Genomic DNA, 23,219 nt, shown 5'->3' with positions numbered 1-23,219 from the left:
TAACTCTGCTGCCCGACTTATTCATCTCTCTCCTGATACTCCTCTACTTCTCCCCTCCTCTGCAAATATCTTCACTGGCTCTCACTCCCTCAGCATATCCAATTCAAATTACTAATACTGACCTACAAGGCCATCTATAACTTGTCTCCTCCATATATCTCTGAACTAATCTCCCGATATCTTCCCTCACATAATGTCCGATCCTCCCAAGACCTCCTTCTCTCTTCCACATTTATTCGCTCCTCACCCAACCACCTCCAAGACTTCTCCCGAATAGCCTCCATCCTCTGGAATTCTTTGCCCCAAGACGTCCGGCTATCAACCACACTCGGATCCTTCAGACAGAACCTGAAAACCCACCTCTTCAGGAGAGCCTACAGCCTGCAATGATCCCCGCTGCCCCCTCACCACTACTGGAGCCACCGCCTCACCATCACTGGAGCTACAGCAACCCCCCAACCTACTGTCTCTTTCCCCACCATCCTGTAGCATGTAAGCCCGAAAGGGCAGGGTCCTCTCTCCCCCCCTGTATCAGTCTGTGATTGTTAGTTTGTTTACTGTAAGTGATATCTGTAATTTGTATGTAACCACTTCTCATGTACAGCACAATGGAATCAATGGCGCTATATAAATAAATATTAATAATAATAATAATAATAATAAAGCCATAAAAGTCCGATCAAAGTATAAAATCAATTAATCCAACTGGTAAATGACATAATAATTAAAAAAATGTAACCAGTAGAATTATTGTTTTTTTTTGTCCACCACAAAACTGGAAACAAATGCAATAAAAGGCAGGCAAAACTTTTCATCTACTCCAAAATTGTATCAACAAACGCATTGGCTCAGGGTGCAAAAACAAATCCAGCTCCATCGACCAAAATTTGAAAACATTACAGAAAATGGGGATACAAGCAATTTTTTAAAAAAATTCTTGGTTTTCTTTTTTGCAAATTTCTGCATTTTTTTCACCACTTAATAAAAAAAAATTACTGTATACCTTTTTGGTATAGCCATAATTGTACTCACAAGGAGTATCATATTGCCAGGGTATTTTTACAGTATAATTGTGGAATTGCGTGTTTTTTTTTCTATTTTGCCGTAGTTGAAATTTCAAGTCCTTATATTTTGACAAAAAAATACAAATGCAAAAAAAGAAAAAAGAACCATGTTAGAAGGAGGTTAAACCATAAAAACGATTGCAGGAACAGTGGGCTGTCCTGATAAAGTGGGAAGTGAAATGTGATTGTGTTCAGAATTAATAACAATAATAACTCATGTTACATAGTAGTCAGTACACAGCAGCCATCATTTACAGTGATTCTGATTAACCCCGTTGAAGGTTTCGCTGTTCTAGCAGGATTTCTACCTGACATTTTCTTAACTGAATTTTACAGCAAATGTCATAATCCATAAACAGCTGACAACACAGCAAAGGGATTTCATTGTGAGTTATCAGTCAGGGGAAGGGCACAAAAAAATTCCAAGGCATTAAACATATCAAGGAGAACTGTGAAGATGTCATCGACAAGTAGATTAAATTTGACATAATAGTGACATTGCCCAGAAATGGATGATCTTCAGAAAGTGATAAAATGACAAGTAGAAAAATTTCCCAGGAGGCTGCCAAATGTCCTACAGCAACGTAAAAGGAGTTGAATGAATTTCTGACAAGTATTGGTTGTGTACTGCATATGACAACAGTCTCATAAACAGTATCTGGTCCTTTGAATAGGGTGGCAAGACTAAACCTTTCCTTACAAAGAAAGTGCTTCTCACCAAATTAGAATATCATCAAAAAGTTCATTTATTTCAGCTCTTCAGCACAAAAAGTGAATCTCATATATTATATAGAGTCATTACACACAGAGTGATCTATTTCACATGTTTATTTATGTTAATGTTGATGATTATGGCTTACAGCCAATGAAAACCCAAAAGTCATTATCTCAGTAAATTAGAATACTTTATAACACCAGCTGAAAAATGAGATTAAAGTCCAAAATGTTGGCCTACTGAAATGTATGTTCAGTAAATGCTCTCAATACTTCATCGGGGCTCCTTTTGCATGAATTACTGTATCACTGCGGCGTGGCATGGAAGCTATCAGCCTGTGGCACTGCTGAGGGGTTATGGAAGCCCAGGTTGCTTTGATAGCAGCCTTCAGCTCATCTGCATTGTTGAGTCTGGGGTCTCTCATCTTCCTCTTGACAATACTCCATAGATTCTCTATGCAGTTAAGGTCAGGAGAGTTTGCTGGTCAATCAAGCACAGTGATACTGTTGTTTGTACACCAGGTATTGGTACTTTTGGCAGTGTGGACAGGGGCCAAGTCCTGCTGGAGAATGACATTTCCATCTCCAAAAAGCTTATCGACAGAGGGAAGCATGAAGTGCTCTAAAATTTGGTCTTGATAAAACACAGTAGATCTACACCAGCAGACGACATGGCTCCCCAAACCATCACTGAGGGTGGAAACTTCACTCTAGACCTCCAGCAGCTTGAATTGTGGCCTCTCCACTCTTCCTCCAGACTCTGGGACCGCGATTTCCAAATGAAATGCAAAATTTACTTTCATCTGAAAACAACACCTTGGACCACTTGAGCAACTGTCACAGATGTGTCAGAGGCTGCAGACCGCTGCACTGCATCTGTCTGCAGAAGGTCTCAATTGTTTGCTTTGCAGACTAGTGGCCATCTCGCTTGGTGCTAATGACTACACCTGGACCTGGGTGTTTATAACTCCATACTTCCTGTTGGGAGGTGTGGGTGTTATTTCCTATTTGCACTTCTGTGTTGAAGCTTCGAGCTGTAGCAGTCTTGGAGTTTGGAGGGCGTCAGCATTTCTCTCTGAGTCTAATCAAGCTATGTGTCCCCCTGGTTTCATTTATCCTTACTGTCTTTAGTGTTAGTGGAATTAACTAGCATTCATCCTGTCCTTCCCGGTGCTGGGCTTATCACCAGGGTCACATAGGTATCCTGCTGGGCGATAGGTGCGAAATCTATATAGGGACGGTAGGACATACAGGATGATGTTAGATCAGTCTAGGGGTCTCCACTTCCCCCTTCCCTAGTGGATGCAGAACCATGGAGTAAGACAGGGCTGCACCCTAAGTCCAACGCTCTTCAATATTATATCAATGAGCTGGCCACCGCTTTGGAATCTTCCACAGCACCAGGTCTCGCACTCCATGACTCCCAGGTGAAATTTTTGCTGTATGCAGATGACCTACTGCTGCTGTCACCAACTGAGAAAGATCTCCAAGAAAACCTGAAAATCTTGGAGAAATTCAGCTGGGCACTACCGATCAATGCAAAGAAAACCAACATCATTGTGTTCCAGAGTAGAAAGCCAAGATCGAACCAGCAACTTCCATTTGGCTAAACAACTGCGTTCTTACAGAAACAGACAAATACACCTACCTGGGCCTGGAAATTCACCAATCAGGGAGTTTCAAACAAGCCATAGAGACCCTAAAGGACAAGGCCTTCAAAACCTTCTACGCCATCCAAAGGAAACTATCATCTGAAGCCGCTAGTGAGGGTCTGGCGAGAAAGGCAATCATGATATGGACTTCTTTAGCCCCCACCCTGTACCCCATCCATCATTCCTTCAGTCCCCACACATTATCCCCACAGTCCCCACTCCCTATTCAATACTGTACATGTGCTTTGGCAAAACTAATGTTTATATGGTCCTGCCAATAAAGCTTCTTTGAATTGAATTGTATGATTACACTTCCCTTATACCTTTGTGTTGCACTTAGTCTGTCCTACACTGTGCGTGACAGCCACAGTCCAGTTCTTTTTCTCCTTGGCCCGGGTAAGATGCTTCTGGCGTTGTCTATTGGTCATGAGTGGCTTGATACAAGGAAGGTGACACTTGCAGCCCATGTCCTGGATACGTCTGTGTGTGGTGGCTCTGGAAGCAATGACTCCAGCAGCAGTCCACTCCGTGTGAATCTCTCCCAAATTTTTGAATGGCCTTTTCTTAATTATCCTTTCAAGGCTGCGGTTATCCCGGTTGATTGTGCACCATTTTCTACCACACATTTTCCTTCCACACAACTTTCCATTAATATGCTTGGATATGGCACTCTGTGAACAACCAGCTTCTATAGCAATTACCTTTTGAAGCTTACCCTCCTTGTGGAGTGAGTCAGTGACTGCCTTCTGGACATTTGTCAGGTCAGCAGTCTTCCCCATGATTGCGGAGCATACTGATAAAGACTACGGCACCTTTTAAATGCTTAGGAAGCTTTTGCAGGTTTTTTGTTAAAATGTTGACACTTTATGGTAAGGTTGCTTCTTTTATTTTCATTGGGGTTTCTAAGAAATGAAAGCCTGAATCTGAGTGGTTCAGCATTCAGTACTCGTTCATTGACAGAGGTTATAAAAGTCATCTACATTGTATAAAAATGTGCAGAAGATGGGAAAAAAAAAATCTTGGAAAAAAATCATACCAAGAAGAATAATTTTGGAACTTTTTTCCCCTTTTAATTTCACCCATAATCTGTACAATTCATCATGGGACATTTAGAATTGGTGATATTTGCCCTCTCCAAGTCTGTCAAATTGAAAATGAATCCCCTGTGTATAACGCCCTTTTCGGGTCACCCCCAGATTTTTAATTGGATTCAGGTCTGGGCTTTGCCTGGGCCATTTCAAAGCTTTGATCTACTTCTGGCAAAATCATCCCTTCATTGATTTGGAGGTATCCTTAGGATCAGTGTCATGCTAAAAGTTGATACAGGAAAGATGTATATCTTTGTACCATGTTAGCCAGTAGATAGAACAATATTAAGATTTCAGAGTCCTCAGTAGTTGATACCAAATTGAAAGCTTTCAAAACTACTCAGTTTTCGAGTAGTCTTGAAATCTTGCAATTTCTTAATAAACTTTAATAAATTGAACTACTTAATAAGAATCAGTAACAACCGGCGAGGGCGTCAGCATGGCCAACATGAGTGACCAAAGCTCGAATATCTCACATCCTAAAGCTGCCATCATGCCTGACATCAAATAGACTCAGTAGGCGGCTTCTAGTGATGATAATTACTGATTTTACACTTGGAGAACTTTTTCTCTCCATCTTCATATTCTACAGATTTTTACCTTCAAACTTTTGATGCATAACCCAAATCTCATCTTATTTTTACAGTTTGCGTCTTAATGATCTACCAGACACTTCCTGCATTCAGTTGTCATCTGTAATAAGAAATAACCGGTCCCTGAAGATTCTTGACGTGTCCGATAACCGTCTGTATGGTGCTTACTTCAGTGACTTGATGGAGGCCATTGCAGATAGCAGTATAGAGGAATTGCGGTGAGTAGAGATATAATACACATAATGTGGGGCGCAAGTTGTACTCAGATTTTATTGTATGTTCCGCTCTATTGTCAGGTACATGAGATTTATTGCCGATATGTGACGTCTCTAATAATGTCTGACTTTCTCATCTTCTCAATTCTAATTATGTCATGTAATGGATGTTCCAAGAAATAATATTTCCCAACATTGTTAGTACTAATCCGCTCTTGAGGATTGATGGACATCAGGAAAAATGTGTGATCTGCATGGTAGAAGTGATACATAATAATGGAGGACGAGCACCACTTTACCATTTATGCATTTTTTTTCTGTCCAAAAGAGAATCCTTTAGAAAAACTTTGAAATAAGCCACCATACTTAGAATACATAGCAAATAGAGAAAATAAATGCCCAATCCCCAACTCCACCCAATCATTAATAAAGACTTTACTTAGACTTTGAAGTGGTTCCAGTTAAAATAAAATATGGACATGGAGTTTCATAGCTGTTAAAGTTGAAAAAATACAAGAGTCCATCACCTTATTTATAATCCTATTATCTTGTTACAGACTAAGGCAAATGCAAATGGTCCCATATTTTGGGAAAAGTTTTGTTTTTGACTCTAAAAACAGTCCCTGGATCAAAGTCCCATCATTAGAACTCTACAAACAAACCATAACATAAAATATGTTTTTATACAAAGGCATCCAGATCCTTACCCCATTTAACCTTTTCCCCATGAAGATTGTATCACAAACATCCATATAGAAAGGAATATCAGCCAAGCACAGATGACAGAAGCTCTGATTACGATTCATGGAATCATAGAATGGTAGAGTTGGACGGGACCTCCAGGGTCATCGTGTCCAAACCTCTGCTGAATGCAGCAGTCACTAAACCATCTCAGACTGATGTCTGTCCATCCTCTGAAGACTTCCATTGAAAGAGAACTCACCACCTTTCGTGGCCGCCTGTTCCACTCATTAATCTTCCGCACTGTCAAAAAGTTTTTTCTAATATGTAATCGACATCTTCTCCCTACTGGCCATATCTTAGGATACATTTGGGTAAGGCCTGTTTCACACTTCCGTTTTTGACCATCAGTCAAAATCCGCCGTTTTTGCAAAAAAACGGATCCGCCATTTTTTGGGGCGGATCCGTTTTTTTCCCCATTGACTTGCATTACCGGCAGATCTTGATGGATGGCCATCCGTTGGATCCATTTTTTTGCGGATCCGTCAATTTTGTTGCATCCGCCGAGATGCCTGGACGGACCATGCAACGTTTTTTTGTCCTGCAGGATCCGCATTTTTATAGAGCTCATGCCCGGAGGAATGAAGTCAGCAGGAAATTTAACCCTGAAATCATTTATGGCGGACAGAGAAAAAAATTCTCTCTCTCTCTCTCTTTCCCGGGCAGCGGTTCCTTTAAAATTCTTCATTCGACGGATCCGTCAAAAAAACGGACCCGGTGGCATCCGTTCACTTCAGTTAGGAACGGATCCGCTTTCCGCCTTTTTGGTGGATTTTAACTGACACAAAAACAGAAGTGTGAAACAGGCCTTAGCTGTTTGTAAAGTTTTTTTAAAGATGAGAATTTCAGCCGTAGAACCAGACTGGGATTGCAGATCTAGTCACAATCCAGTCTGAGATATCTCTGTTGGAAGTGAGATCTGCATGTTTGTCTGCGGCTTCTGCTTCCAGGTTGATCTCAGCCTGGATCATGGCTAGAGTTACCTTGTGATAAGGCTGGGGTCATACTGCGTTATGGCAGTCCGTTAGATGGACTGTGTTACACCGCAGCATAACGCGGTGTAACGCAGTCCGTTAACACTGTCATTCCCTCCCATTATCGGGCGCATCGCTAACGCATGCCATAATCGGTATGCGCTAGCGATGTGCCGTCATTCTGTGATGGAGCCTCGGACGCGGGCTGCAGCATCCGAGGCTCCGTCACCGCTAGCGCAGATGAAGCATCTGCGCTAGCGGTATAGCATAACGCCATCGTGTTATGCTATAGCGTTAACGCAGTCCGTCAACTCGATGAGTTGAACAGACTGCTTTAACGTAGTGTGACCCTAGCCTAAGGCTGCCCGTTCTCCTTCAACCAATGCATACAAAGAGATGGGCAACGAGGAGGCCAACAAGCTACAGGGACAGGATGTTTACTCCTCTTACTGTCCCAGGTTCTCAGAGTGCTCTTTGTTATATCATTAGCATAATTTTAATTTTTTGTGTGTGTTTAAGCATAAAACACACGTAAATGTAGTTTTCACACATGGAGAATATCTTTGAAGTGTGTTTCAAGTGCTACACCAAAATTGTCATCACAAACCCATAATATTTTATGATAAAAATATTTTAGACATGCGTTTTGCATACGTTTTTAACAAGCCCCCAAAGACACACAGAGTGACTGCAGACTTATCGGTTTTGGCCAGACAGCCCCTTTAATATTTTTGAACAAATAAATTGTTTAATTTTAGGATGTAGGGTCCTTTAGTTTTTATTCTCTGGCCAAAATTAGCTGAATTTGTTTTTCATTGATGATTTTTTAGTTTCAAAATTCCCCTTTGAGGAGTTTAGGATAAGCATTTAGTTAAAAAGAAAATAAATATTTCTGTCATTACTAAAAAGAAATCACTGCACATCAATTTTTGTGGCAGAGCCTTATGTGAAAGGCAATTATGAAGAGAAAAGAGGTGAAAGGTGGTCACAGGAGCCCCAAACTGAGAGCTGCAATAAATAATGGAGGAAAGCAAGACGACTGATGACACAAAGTCCTCCAACCAACAAGTGCATGTGCTACAATAATCACCGATTTATGACAAAGCCATAAAGTAAAGACATTTTTCAAGGATTTTATATTTGCAAAACATGGATTTAATGAAACTTAGTTTGCAAAACACCTAGATGTTGATACAATCTGGAGCATTTTTTCCATAATTTTGCTTAATGACCTTCAGCTTGATCGCGAGCCATGGTGACTTGATGGATGAACGCTTTGTAGGATGATTGATATTGTGCAATTCTAGATGGATCCACTGAGGTCTTCACCGTCGCTATCTTGATTGTATCAAGCCATCGGTGTTGCTAGTCTTCCTCTTCACCTCGTTCTATTCTTCTGACCATGAGGTCCTTCTTCAGTACTCGCTGTCTTCATATGATGTGTCCAAAGTAGGCAACTCATCGCTTGGTGATCCTTGCTTCGAGTGTCATGTCTGGCTTGATTTGTTCATAAATTGATTTATTTGTTCTTCTTGCCATCCATGGTATTGATAACCTCCTTCTCCAGCACCACATTTTGAAGGCATCAATTCTTCTTCTGTTTTCTGGTCTTGTTTCTTTATTGTCCAGGTTTGGCATCTGTATGTTACCGCAGAAAAGTCCAAACTATGTACGACCAAGTGAAATATTCCTCTATTGAAGACTTTGTCGAGTGACCTCATTGTCGATTTGCCCATAGCTGTCCTCCTATTGACTTCCATTCCATTGATTTTCCATATTTACAATCTATATATTTTATACTAATGTTCTGTGGATGTGATACCTGTCAGAGACACCGCACTACACTTACTGACGTCATCGCGGGCATTTTCGCAAAGGACTACTGGGAACGCCTGCGTGGGACGTCGGAAGGTAAGAATAACACTATTTTTTTTTTTTTTTTTACATTCTATCTTTTACTACTGATGCCGCATAAGCAGCCTCAGTAGTAAAAAGTTGGTCACACTTGTCAAACACTATGTTTGACGAGTGTGACCAACCTGTCAATCAGTTCTCCAAGCGATGCTACAGATCGCTTGGAAAACGCTAGCATTTTGCAAGCTAAATACGCTTGCAAAATGCTAGTTTTTCCGCGGGAAAATCGCGGGAATTTAAAATGCGATTTTCCCGCGGACTGGAATTCCGGAATTCTCGCGGTAATTTCCGCGAGAGTTCCGGTACGTGTGCACTTAGCCTTACAGTACTACAGACCCTCTCATCTCTTGGCATCACAGACTTTGCCCTATCTTGGATCTCCTCATACCTAACAGACAGGACATTTAGTGTCTCCCACTCACTCACACACCACCTCCTCATATCGCCCCCTCAGTTCCCTCCAAGGTTCAGTTTTAGGACCCCTGCTCTACTCCATCTACACCTTCGGCCTGGAACAGCTCATGGAGTCTCATGACTTTCAGTATCACGTTTATGCTGATGACACACAGATCTACCTCTCTGAACCGGATATCATCTCCTTACTAGAATCCAACAGTGTCAGTCCTATATTTCATCTTTCTTCTCTGCTAGATTTCTACAACTTAACATGGATAAAACCAAATTCATCATCTTTCCACCATCTCATTCAACCCCCCAACTGATCTATCCATCAAACTCAATGGCTTGACTCTTATCTCTCCTTCAAATCTGGGATCCAAGCTCTTTCCCGTTTCTGCCGACTCCAACTCATAAATATATCCACAGATTCCTCAACCATGAATCTGTAAAAACACTAGTGTATGTCCTCATTATCTCCTGCCTCGACTACTGCAACCTCCTGCTTTGTGACCTCCCTTCTAACATTATCGCTCCCATCCAATCTATGCTTACTTCTGCTGTCCGACTAATACACCTGTCACCCTGCTATTCCCTGGCTTCTCTTTTCTGTCAATTTTCTACACTGTATCCCCATTGCCCAGAGACTCCTGTTCAGAACCCTAAGTTTGGCATAAAAAGACTGCACATGAGTCAACAGTGTGATGCAGCAGCAAAAAAGGCAAACACAGTTCTAGGATGTATTAAGAGAAGCATACAGTCTAGATAACTTAAAGTAATTATCCCTGTTATGAATGGGTCACCGAGGAGGAACAACAAAAGCTAAGTCCCAGAAAACCAGAGAGGTTGGTAACTATGCAGATTGCAGATCCCTGATCTTAACCACACAACTAACAGTAGCAGTGGAGCGTTCCTACGATGGTCCTAGATGCCTCGTCACCGCCGGAGGACTACATAAACCTAAAGCAAGAAAAGGGAAAACTAACTGCCCCAGAGCAGACCCCAAAGGAATAGACAACCCCCACACATGTGTTGACGGTGAAGCAAGATGAAAACACAAACAAAGGCAGGAAAATAGGCTGAGCAAACGATGGGGCCCAACTAACTATAAAGAACAGGAAAGGAAAGACACTGTCTGCAATCTGCCAAAAAACCCTACAAAATAATGTCCAACACTTCTGATAACAAAATTAACCCTGAAGTCTCTAGACTTCTCCCACTATATCAGCACTCTGAAATATTCTGAGACAGAGCAAAAAGAGGCCAATCTAATAAGGGAATAAAAAGCAAATTGGCAAATACAGATAAATAAGAGTGGAAATTCAGCACAGCCCAGCCGGGGCTGGCTGAACACACAAAAAACTGAATAGACCAACAAAATCAAGTGTGAACATTTAGCTTTGAGAAGGCTGGAGCAGAGCTGAAAACCAAGACCTGAACAGCCTGAAGCAATCACAGGCACTGACTTAGGGCGTCGGCAGTCTTAAATGCAATCTAAGATTCCTGAGGTACAATCGTCATCATCACCATCAGGTGGACCAGAGAATGAACTCACAACATATCCCCCTTTACTCCTCCTTGGTCAGGCCGCATCTGGAAAACTGTGTCCAGTTCTGGGCACCACGTTTTAAAAAAATACATAGAAAAACTGAAGCAAGTTCAGAGAAGAGTGAACAGAATGGTGAGCAGACTGCAAAGTATGTCCTACGAGGAACGGTTAAAGGCTCTGGGAATGTTTAGCTTGAAAAAAGAAGGCTAAAAGGAGACAATAGCTGTCTAAAAATATCTGAAGACATGCCACAATGTAGACAGATCATCCTTATTCTCATTTGCACATTGAAAAATGAGAAGCAATGGAATGAAACCAAAAGGGCAAAGATACAGATTAGCTATTGGATAAAACTTTTTGACAGTGAGGGTGATCAATGAGTAGAACAGGCGGCCACAAGAGGTGGTGATTTATCCTTCAATGAAAGTCTTTAAACAGAGGCTAGACAGACATCTGTCTGAGATGGTTTATTGAATTTTGCACTGCATTGAGCAGGGGGTTGGACACGGGGACCCTTGAAGTCCCTTCCAACTCTAACATTCTATGATTCTAGGATCATCATTTGGTCTCCCATCCCCCACCTCAATACATGCGTATATGCGGAACACCAGCACACAGTACATTATTATACCCTGGGGCCGGCGAGTGGATGCAAAAGTGGGGGGCCTGAACTGGGTCCGGGGTCCCCCACTTTGCTTCTGCTCATCGGGATTCATACACTAGTAAAGTCAGTAATGCCCTCATGGCGGCCCTGGTTGCAATAATTACTGGTTTATGATGTGAAAAAGTGAGGGATTCTATATTTCTAGAACTTGGATTTGTTATCTGTAGACATATTTGAGATCTGGCATTCCTGACATCCACCACATAAAGTAGGTGACTTCTAGTGATGACATGTTTGGATTTTACTAACACCCATGGACATTTTGTCTCACATTTACAATCTACAGATTTCATACTACGTCTCTGTGTATAGTATGTGTCACTCATATTTCATCTTCTATTTTTATAGATTGGCGAATAATAATCTACCTGATACTTCATGCTTTCAATTAGCATCTGTAATAAGGAATAACTCATACCTGAAGAAACTTCACCTGACATTTAACAGTCTGGCTGGACCTTACTTTGCTGACTTAATGGATGCCATGTCTAGTCCAGACTGCAGGGTAGAGGAACTACGGTGAGTGAAAGTATGTAATGTTTGTTTGGACCAGAACCCCTATAGGAAGAGATGGAAGTTGCTGTCATTCCATCTCTTTCCCCCACACAGTGCCGCCGCCTCCTGCTTGACATACGGCTCCTTTACCAGAAGTCACAAAACGTAAAGGCTGTCACTGGACAAGGAATAGAGTTGGAGTGACAGAGGCTTCAGACCTACAAATAGCTCTTCAGTCCCATTTTGTTAGGAATTGTGGTTCTGTACTCCCACCTGGGAATGGTTCAGATCCAGTGCTACGCTACTCCGGTTGCAAGCACCACCATTGTCCTGACCCTGAAGGCAGAGCTACCATGCACCCTGGAAATCTGTCTCAATCTTATGGAGCTTTGCATTCTAGAATAGTAGGATGTGTGAGGACGCTGGACACCGTATCTCCCATGGATTTCACTGCCCGGGGAACATGGGACGCTGAGTTCCCTGGTTGCCAGGCAGTGCAGGATGCTGCCTTATCTGGTACTATGCATTGGTGGCCTTATAGAATGCTGTAGATAAGCCCTGAAAGTCTGGCCGCATCTTATAGCGGCCCAAACAGCTGACAGGTTCGCGTTAAAAATTAGTAAGTTTCAAACTTTGAATAATTATCCCTTTAATCCAGATAGTCATGTCACACAAAAACATTAACAGCTAATGTTCCCCTCATGTCGGCTTTACATCAGCAGCGCCATTGGTAAAATGTTCTATTATTTTGTTCGCATTTTAGGAGGTTTAAAAATGTCCCAATAATTTTTCATTTTTTCAAGGAAACTTAGAAAACTTATTTTTTTTAAGTGACTTTGGGGATCCTATATATTGGGAAACCCCAACAGTGATACCATTATAAAACAGGTGATTTTTATCACCTGTGATTGAATTTTATATGCTGCCCAGCTGATGTTCCACTAAGAACACTTGTGCTCGAAACGCGTACAGAGACCTTGGGAATATCCCCATGCGGTAATCCAATATGTTTGCCGACATTTGATCACAAGCAGCCATGAATCTGTTTTTATCCATGATTCAATAAAAATTTCTGGATTTTATCTCCTGGAGCTGGACTTTTCTTTTCTTCTTTGGAGAGCATGAAGAGGCAGGCCGATAGTTGTCATCAGCAATGTTGCAGAGTGAGGGACAAAGTTTGGGTGTCTACTAAGAATCTCAAGAATAAGGTACCAACTACTAAGATCGCCCCCAGGTATATAGGACCGTTTCACATTACCAAAGTTTTCAATAAAGGGGTTTTTCAGGTAGGTCTGCCTTCTTCTATGCAGGTTCTCAATGTTTTTCACAAAACATTATTAAAGAAGGTAGTTACTCCGCTTGTGACCCAGGATTCTCCTCCCCCTATTCTAGTAGATAATACTGAGGAATTTGTGATAGAAAGTATTGTGGACTCTCGTAGAGTTCAGAACGCCATTCAGTTTTGATTCATTGGGAGTGACACGGTCCTGATGACAAGTCCTTGGTCTCGAGAGGTAATATACATGCCAAACGTATAATCGCTGAGTTCCATATGAGGTTTCCAGACAGTGGGTGATGAGAGCTCAGAGTTCTCTCCTAGGGATTAGGGAACTGTTAGGAATTGTAGTTCTGTGCTCCCAACTGGGAATGGATTCAGTCAGGTGCTGCACTACTCCGATTACGAGCGCTGCTGTTGTCCTGACGCTGGATACAAAGCTAACATGCGCGCAGTGAAACTGTCCCAACCTTAAGGAGCGTTCCGGAGTAGTAGGATGTGTGGGGACATGGGACGACATATCTCCCATGGATGCTATGTTCCCTGGTTTCCAGGGAACACAGGACGCTGCTGTGTCTGGTACTAGGCAGAGGTGGTATTATGTCCATTCTGCTGTGCAAGTTAGCAGGGAGCGGTGGTGTAGGGGTGATTGGAAGGTATTCAACACCTGATCTTATTTTTTTCAGCATCAAGCGGGCTATTTAATCCTGTTCCCAGCTCAGATCTTTGCTGTTTACTGCAGTTCCTATGTGTTGTGGTGGTGAGTGGTGCTTGCATTATTGGTTGCTCGCTTTCAGGGTGGGTCTTAGGGTTTGTTTCCCTTTCTCTTTATCCTGCACTCTCAAGGTTTCTCACTGAGGTATCCACCTGCTCTCAACTAGGCTCTGGCCGCGTCACCAGATGCCTGCTGCCCGGCGACAGTGGGCCTGAAAAGGGATCTGCTATAGCCCCAATTACTGGGAGCTGGATGAAGAGTAGAGAAGTTGAGAGGGTTCTGGCAGCTCCGACTGTGAATGAAGGAACAAAAAATAAACCACAGGCCTCAAATGGATATGAGCAAGATGTACAGATGACGCCGCTCCAGTTCTGGCTAATAAAAGGCTGTGTCGAAGACCTAGGATGGTTAGAGATTCACGGCCTCCCGTCCAGCCACCCGGTAGCACTGACCTGGACGCTGAACCAGAAACCCTTGAATCGATCCGCTTATCTAGTCCCAACTGTCCCAGATACAGTCCCGGATTTGGGTCTATGCCCTGCAGTCTCGGAGTCTGCTGAATTTCCTTCACTGCCACCAATCATTCAGAGATCTCATTCAGGCAGAGTAGAAAGAAATGGTAATGGGCGTGAATTGTCTGTGGCCAGGGCGTTGCCAAAATGTGCCCCTCCACATCCTGCATCATCTATCCCTCTTTCTGTTCTTCAAAAGTTTGGAGGTATGGATAATAGCAGGAGATTCACTGGATAGTGCAGTTCTCTTTCAAAGCAGGCTTTTGGCTCTCTATCTACCTTCCTGATGTTCAGGTAGACATGCTGCACATCATTCCTCCACTCTAGTTTGCAGTATTCACATAAGGGAGCCTTAATTATCTTCCTGTCCTTCCCCCATCTAAAGCAGCAGTGAAGCACTACTGTACTCTGTAGCATCCAAGGAAGCTGCCATGTAGACATTCTGTCTTCCCCGTGGATGCAGGTTCTCCTCCTTGAGGGATTGCAGACTATGTGGCTGTAGAGTTTCTGTTGTACAAAACCTCCAAAAAAATTAATGTATTAAGGATTATATAATCTATATAGAACCAGAAAACAAAATAATCCCTAAAAGATAACTTTTAATTCAATCACTAAAAACATATAATGGTAAAATTACCTAAATACACAGGGGATCAGAGTCAAATCAAAGCAATCGAAGAAATAGCAAAATGAAGGGCAAAAAGCTAATTTGCCCTAGTAAGCCCTAATAAGGCCCTTCCTAACCGCGGAGGTTGGCACCCTAGTTGTTGACAATGTGGTGCCCCCGCTCAACGTCGGCATCCCTAATAACGCCCTAGACCACCCAACGTATGCAAAAATAGGGGACACAAAAAATAACCACACCAACACCCACAATACCGAAAATACAAAAAGTGAGGAGACAATTATTGTCTCGTGCAAAAAAGTGCTAGGTGCTGTAAACTTATTTCGTAGTCTAAAAAGTCTCTTACAATCAAGTTCTTATTTCAAAATATGGGTTTCAGCAGGTAAAATAAGACTTATCTCGTAGTCAAAAATGCTAGCCTGCTGCAATAGACCAGACCCATAAAGAAAAAATATTGAGGAAAAAACGTCTACAGAGAGATCAATATCTATAATCGACAGGATAATAATAATCTTTATATAGCGCTAACATATTCCGCAGCGCTTTACAGTTTGCACATATTTTCATCACTGTCCCTGATGGGGCTCACAATCTAAATTCCCTATCAGTATGTCTTTAGAATGTGGGAGGAAACCGGAGTACCCGGAGGAAACCCACGCAAATACGGGGAGACATACAAACTCCTTGCAGATGTTGTCCTTGGTGGGATTCGAACCCAGGACCCCAGCACTGCAAGGCTGCAGCGCTAACCACTGAGCCACCGTGCCGCCCTGACTGGATACAAAAAAATAAATAAATAAATTTGTCCAAAATTGAAGACCAGCACAAAAACATGAACACTGCACCTTTAGATGACAGCAAAATACAGAAAACTGTCTGTCAAAACTGTTGCACATGCACAAAGGTTTAATTAACCTAATATATCCTGAGGCTTAATCCACCTCATCAAACGTTCATATGGTAGCCATGTAAGCAATGTTCCAGCAACAGCGTGCATATAAGACAGTACTTAATGAGGCATAGAATTGCATCACCTCAAAAAGTCTTATTCCTCCTGTGGCAAGTAAAATATAGCACAATACAATAGCCCTTCCAAAATGCAAGCACATTGTATGGATAGACTGTGCTGAATATACTCCCCATAACAGTACGGAAGACAGTGAAAATTCATATATACGATAACACTGCACTGCTCGGCATTTCATATATAAAAAAAAATGCAAAGAAATCTCTGTCTCAAAGGGTTACTATTAAAAATACCTCATGGAGTCTGTCAAAAGCATAATGTGCAGCATATACGAGGATATGTTGCTAGCTTCCGGTTTCTGCTAATGTTGTGCCTGTGCTTCTGCAGTGTTCTGCCAGTGCTCCACTTACACTGTCTCCGCAGACTGTCAGCTACCGGTTACTCGGCTATCCAGGACTACTTCCGTACTGTCTACGCCAGTTCCATCTCGTCCCCCTACTCAGCCATCCATACCACTGGACAACACCAGTACCACCTGTGCCAGCTCCTACCCATATACCTAGAATCCGCTGATCAGCTCCACGACATTTGATAACCCTGCTTATCCGTCTGTCCCGCTGGGACAGCTGCCAGGTGTCCGGGGTCTAACTGGAGGTAGCACCCGTGTTCCCCAGGCATTCCATTCTGACCCTGTTCGAGGGGACTTACTACGGGTGTCTGGGGCTCACGTACTCACGCCCCCTTCAGAGCCCCCTGGACCATGGTCCCGAGGTTCCACAAAAATATCAATAAAAAACAAATGTGAACTTCACCACCTGTGCCTCTGCTTCCATTCATTACAGATTGCTCCGGCCATGGAACCCGCTGGATCCCAGGTACCTCCGGCCATGGAGTTATGTCAAGAGGTTACCCATCTGAGGGATCAACTGGACAAGATCACGACCTATCTGCGCAACTTGTCTACACACATGGATTCACTGATATTCTCGACAGCACCTGTCTCTGCTACCGGCATCCAGGTATCCAGTTGCATGGCAAGTAAAGGTTCTCGCCTGGCGGCCCCCACCCGCTTCCATGGCGACACCATCCAGTGTCGGGGGTTCATTAACCAGTGCATGCTGCACTTTGAACTCCTGGGGCATATGCTTGCTTTTGAACCGGGCCAATGTAGGCTTCATTATGTCACACCTTGCTGGAGAGGCCCTCGCCTGGCTGAGTCCGCTGTGGGAGAGAGGGGATCCACTGGTTACTAATCTCCAGTCTTTCCTAGAGGCATTCCGCAGGACCTTTGACGTGCCATGTCAACAGCTTCTGCTCTTCTTCAGTTATGCCAGGAGGCTCTTACAGTGGCTCAGTATGCTGTCCGGTTCCGTACCCTTTCATCGGAGTAATCCTGGAACAACGACGTCTTGATGGCTGCCTTCTGGGAGGGTCTGTCGGGAAAAATAAAGGATGAGCTGGCGGGACGGGACGTTCCTACTACTCTGGATGACCTTATATCCCTGGCAACTCGGACTGACCTGCGGTTTCAAGAACGTTACAAGGAAGCCAAACAAGATAAGAGGCCTTACCGCCTGGTTTCCAGTTCACTAAAGCCTGTGGCCTCTCCGACCTCATCTTCCTCTCCTGAGGCTATGGAAGTGGATCAAGTAAGCTTGGCCAACTGGCACCAGGAGGCACGCCGCCTGGAGGGGAGTTGTTTCTACTGCGGCAGTCCTGAGCATCAGATCTGCTCCTGCCCAAAGAGGTCGGGAAACTCCAGTGCCTAGGTCAGTGGGAGAGGCTACACTAGGTAAGGAACATTTCTCTCCATCTCTGCAAATAACGTTCTCCATGTCCTTACCCTCCTTGTGGAGTGTGTCAATGACTGCCTTCAGGACATCTGTCAAGTCAGCAGTCTTCCCCATGATTGTGGAGCCAACTGAAGCAGACTAAGGGACCTTTTTAAACGCTTAAGAAACCTTTGTAGGTGTTTTTTGTTATTTATTCTAATTTGCTTTTGGGTTTTCATTGGCTGTAAGCCATAATCATCAACATTAACAGAAAAAAACACGTGAAACAGATCACTCTGTGTGTAATGACTCTACATAATATATGAAGTACCTGTACATTTGATGTCAGTGAATATATAATATAGCTGTTGGCAATCCTGCTATGCAGAGATGAGTGAATATATGTCTGAGTGGAATTGAATTCTGTTCGAATTTTACAAGCTTCCACATTTGTCAAAATGATTTTTTTTTTTAATTCACTTCCTCACAGATTCAACAAAGCTGCATTCATAAAGGGCCAACAAAGTGTTAGGAAATAAAATAATATACTTACACTCTCCTCACCACTCACCTCTCCAGCCCCTCCACTCCCCACCTCGACCCATCCAATCCTCAACCCATCTTCTGATCGTCCACCATTCTCGCTAAAATCCACACAAGGTCATGGTGCATGTCATGGCGATATCCCGCTGTGACCTTTTGCATGCCTGCGCAGAACCCTCTGTGGCGTCAATAAAGCCGTAAGTCTAGGCTCAGTATGAGAGGTTTGATGATTTCAGTGCTCACAGTGATCAGAAGATGTGGAGAGGACTAGATGGATGATGGTGATGAGGGCCAGAGAGGCCGAAGATGTGAGTCGACAAAATAAAACATTTTATTTTTATTTTTTATATCTTATGTTTATTATTCTTTAGGGTCTGGAGATACCCTAGCCTAGAGAATAATAAGGGACAATAAATTCCTTGTAAAATTAACATTTTGCCTGATCCACTCATCTCTACACACAATAGATGGCTTCTAGATCACACTGATAGATTTCATTTACGGAGGATATTTTCTCTCCATATTCATAATCTAAAGATACTAATGTTCTATGGATGTATCTCTAATATTTCATCCTTTTTCTTACAGGTTGGACTTTAATAATTTAGCAGATAGTTCCTGCATCCAGTTGGCGTCTGGAATTCGGAATAACCGGTCTCTGAAGATACTTGACCTCTCCGATAACCATCTGTATGGTCCTCACTTCAGTGGCTTGACGGAGGCTCTGTCTAGTGCAGACTGCAGGATAGAGGAATTACGGTGAGTTTAGAGGAAGGTTCAGGCGACCATAGATTCTCTCATCCAAGAGAATTGACCCTCTGATCAACTTCTGATCGAAGTTTGATGAGAATGTGATCATAGTGTGATACAATTTTTTCAGCTGAGGAGAAAAAAAAATGTCTCCGTCTTCTCCATCCTGTCAGTGTGAGGAGATCATACTGTATTCAGATGTCATCCAAGTACAGTCAGATGATTTCATTGACTTGCATGGCTGAGTGCTATTTGAATATTGGACCAAACGCAGGCATGCAGCAATTTGTTTCCTTGGACAAACTCTGTCCGAGCATCATTCTTTGTGAATCAGTGTAAGAAGACCAGGAAACAAGCACCGAACAACTTCAATATTGTTGATCCCCACTTTAAACTTTTGCCTAGGGCTCCACTTTGTCTAAAAATGGCCATGGGGCTAGGAGACATAAATGAGCAAGTGATTGAATGTAGGGAGTGAAGGAAACATCTGAATCAAGTATGACCCTTAGACAATGTGCATGTTGCTTGAGAGTTATGGTAAGATCAAACAGAGAAATGGCAATATTGCGATTAGGAAGGTTAATAGAGGGAGGAAACATGAAAAGTTCAGTTTTAGGCCGGGGTCAGACTTGTGTGTGTAATGAGAGAAACTTGTGCAAGTCTCCCGCATCAATACCCGGCACTGCCGCCGGCACTTGGGATTTCTGTGCGCTGCACACTCCGGTCTGAATGCCGGCGACTGTGCCGGGTATTGATGCAAGAGACTCGAGTGAGTTTGTCGCGTTACACACCCAAGTGTGACCCCGGCCTTAGATAGAGGGAAGACATGATGAGAGAGACAATCACTTGTATTTTGTAGTAATGCACAGGTGATGCAATATTTATTAGTCCACCTACTGGACTTGAGCATGCGATCTTATGAACACAGTGGTAATACTCTGCATTAGTTGTGTAGTGTGGTGCATTTCTTATCCTTTCAGTGTGTGAATGACAGGTCGCTTAGAAGACCCTGCCTTCAGTGCTATCTGATAAGCTGTAGTATATGGCAGGCCCAAAAGATCATTGTCAGGCCTCAGGTTGCCATAGCAGCCCATCGACAGTCCTTAAAGTGAATTTGATAGCTGATACTTTTTGCCTTATCAGATATTGGCTGTATAAACTCAGCCAAGTATGTTTGAATCTGAAATAGTGCGGCCTTTCAGAGAAAAACATATTTTAAAAGCCACCTCTCCCATCCCGCTACTGTAGACTGACAGGTCTCTCCCGGGAAATCACCGTGGACTCGCCTGTCCAACCCAACTAGTCTCTAGTGCGGCTTGGTCCCTGGCGGCTTTTAAAGCATTTTTTTTTTGGTGTCTGAAATGTTAAACATCCAAGCAGTGCCTGATACATGCTGTCCAGTATCGTGCTCATGACTGGTATGTACAGGGGTTGGACAAAATAATGGAAACACCTGGAAACATCAACAGAAGTTAGTTTAATATGGTGTAGGTCCACCTTTTGCGGCGATTACAGCCTCAATTCTCCGAGGTATGGATTCATACAAGGTGTGAATTGTTTCCAAAGGAATTGTAGCCCATTCTTCAGTTAAAACACCCTCCAGGTCTTTGAGCGACGATAGCAGCAGAAAGCGATGTCTAACTTGAATCTCTAAGATCGGCCGTAAATGCTCAATAATGTTGAGGTCTGGGGATTGTGGGGGCCAGATGAGATGCTCAACTTCATTACAATGTTCCTCGTGCCATGCTTTATCAATTCTAGCTGTCTGAATTGGTGCATTATCATCCTGAAAGATGGCGTTCCCCTCCGGGAACAGTGCTTGAACCATAGGATGCATTTGGTCGCCCAAAATGCCTAAATAATCGCAGCTGTTAATTCTTCCATGAAGGGATATCATTGGCCTGGCGGATCTCCACGAATTAGCACCCCAGATCATCACAGAACCTCCGCCATGTTTTACGGTTGGGAGAAGGCAGTCTGGATGGAATGCCTCTTTCGGCTGTCTCCAAACGTACACTCGGCCGGAGGTCGGAAATAGGGTAAACGATGATTCGTCTGAGAATATCACATGTTTCCACTGCTCGAGGGACCAATTCTGGAGGTTTCTACACCACTCTTAACGCTTGGAAACATTTGTCATTGAGAGCAGCGGTTTTCAAATTGCAGCTCTTCCGTGGAATCCAGATTTGTGCAGCTCCCGATGAACAGTTTTCGTGGAAACTGTGTTCTGTAGGTGTTCATTGAGCTCAGCAGTGATTTTCGGAGCCGTGGTCTTGCGATCCTCTCTAACAATTCGCTTTAGAGTCCGACGGTCTCTCTCAGTCAACTTCGACTTTCGGCCGGACCGGTGCTTTGCTGCGGACGTTTGTCCTTCTCTTTCAAACGCAGTCATTACTTTGGAGACCGTACCTCTTGACACGCCAAGCATTCGGGCACTTTCTGTTACACTAGCGCCTGCCATATGAGCAACAACAATTTTGCCTCTTTGAAAATCCGAGAGGTCTGCCATTGGTATCTGGTTCTCATCAATGTTCTTACAATTCTGCAAAACAAACAGTTAATTTACATACACATATCACATAACACAAATAATCAACTACAAAACATTACCATATGTCACAGTTTGCATGTTTATAACATGTTCGAAGATTATGATGCCAAAACTAGAGTTGAGCGACTTTTGGTTTTTTAGGGTCGCGTTTCGTTTCGTGAAACCCGACTTTTCCAAAAGTCGGGTCGAGCAAGATCGTCCGATTATAGGGAAAAGTCGGGGTCGTCCCGAAACACGAAACCCAATGTAAGTCAATGGGGAATAAAAGTCGGCAGTGAGAGGAGGACAGGAAACACACCAACAGTGCCCATTTGAATGCCAAAAGCATCAATTCTTCTTACTTAAGCTTGTCAACCTTAATTAACTTCATAATACAAGTTACGCACTGAAAAATGGGGGTTATTTGGCTACAGTTGTGGGGGGGGAGGGCTGGCTCCAGGTTTTCATGTGCCCTGGGTGAAAGAGCGCCCCTTTAACACATACCACAACTCATCATGCTCCGATACGGCAGAGAAATAGCGGTATAGTACAATGAAAAATACTTCACTTTTTACATCTCATGACGAGGCCCATCTATTTCTCCATACAGAATCATTGGTCCCATATAATGTTTGAAACAGTATATGATGAGCTCCACATAATGCTACAGTATATGTTGGTCCCCATGGATGAAGCTCCACTGTCTAATGGGCCCAAATAATGCTCCAAACATAATGGGCCCCATTTCTAATGCTCTAGTGTATAATGGGCCCTGTAAATGCTGCTCCAGTGTCTGATGTCCACCTTTGGAATGTTCCAGTGTATGGTGGGCCCCATCTATCATTCTCCAGAGTATAGTGCTCCCCAAAAATTGCTGTCCCAACATTGAAAACAATCAAATAAGTCTCCTCGCTAGGGAATCCCTGTACTTGTCTGGACTCCTCGTTGTCCCCATCTTCCATCTCACTGCACAGTATTTCAACTCTGCAAGTGCTGTGATCCTGAGCAAGCAGGGGGGGCCCACTCGTTGGCGACGGCAATGGCACAGGGCCCCTGATAGTACGGTGGTGTGTCTGATGGCGGGTGGGCCGAACCTGCACTTTCATCTGCAGCTTCCTCTTTGTCACCGTGTAAGATGGAACTGTATATGGGAAGGGTAACCTGAGTTTCATCAGGGTCAGATTCAGGCCGTGTAGCGTGCGAGGGGAATGTAGTGGTCTGGGTCAATGTACCAGCAGATTCATCGAGCAGTGGCTGGGCATCAGTGCACTTGTGTCGCCCCCAGGAGTACGGTCGCCACAGTGGCATTACCTTCTTCCTAGGGAGTGTGATGTCATGCTTGGGAGCAACGAAGGATCTCTCTAGCAGGTTAACTGATTGGGCGGCGTTATTCCCACGAGTCATGACCCTCCAAACAGCGTTCATGAAGGCAAAGTGTTTGTTTTACGTGGGCAGTATGGTTGCAAAGCT

The 23,219-nt window shown here is 43.4% G+C and overlaps 1 protein-coding gene across 1 annotated transcript in view; it reads left to right on the top strand.

Moving 5' to 3' along the window:
• LOC141050255 (NACHT, LRR and PYD domains-containing protein 3-like) overlaps nucleotides 1-23,219 on the top strand; it is a 183,265-nt gene that overhangs the window by 67,634 nt on the left and 92,412 nt on the right. The window contains exons 7-9 of the mRNA XM_073547131.1: nucleotides 5,165-5,329; nucleotides 11,913-12,083; nucleotides 19,058-19,228. Coding sequence (XP_073403232.1) covers nucleotides 5,165-5,329; nucleotides 11,913-12,083; nucleotides 19,058-19,228 — 507 coding nt within the window. The remainder of the gene's footprint in view (nucleotides 1-5,164; nucleotides 5,330-11,912; nucleotides 12,084-19,057; nucleotides 19,229-23,219) is intronic.

Source organism: Dendrobates tinctorius, unplaced genomic scaffold (genome assembly GCF_039654945.1).
Source record: "Dendrobates tinctorius isolate UK_male_01 unplaced genomic scaffold, ASM3965494v1 ptg000151l, whole genome shotgun sequence".
NCBI classification, from domain to species: domain Eukaryota; kingdom Metazoa; phylum Chordata; class Amphibia; order Anura; family Dendrobatidae; genus Dendrobates; species Dendrobates tinctorius.
This window is presented reverse-complemented; position numbering and strand designations above follow the sequence as displayed.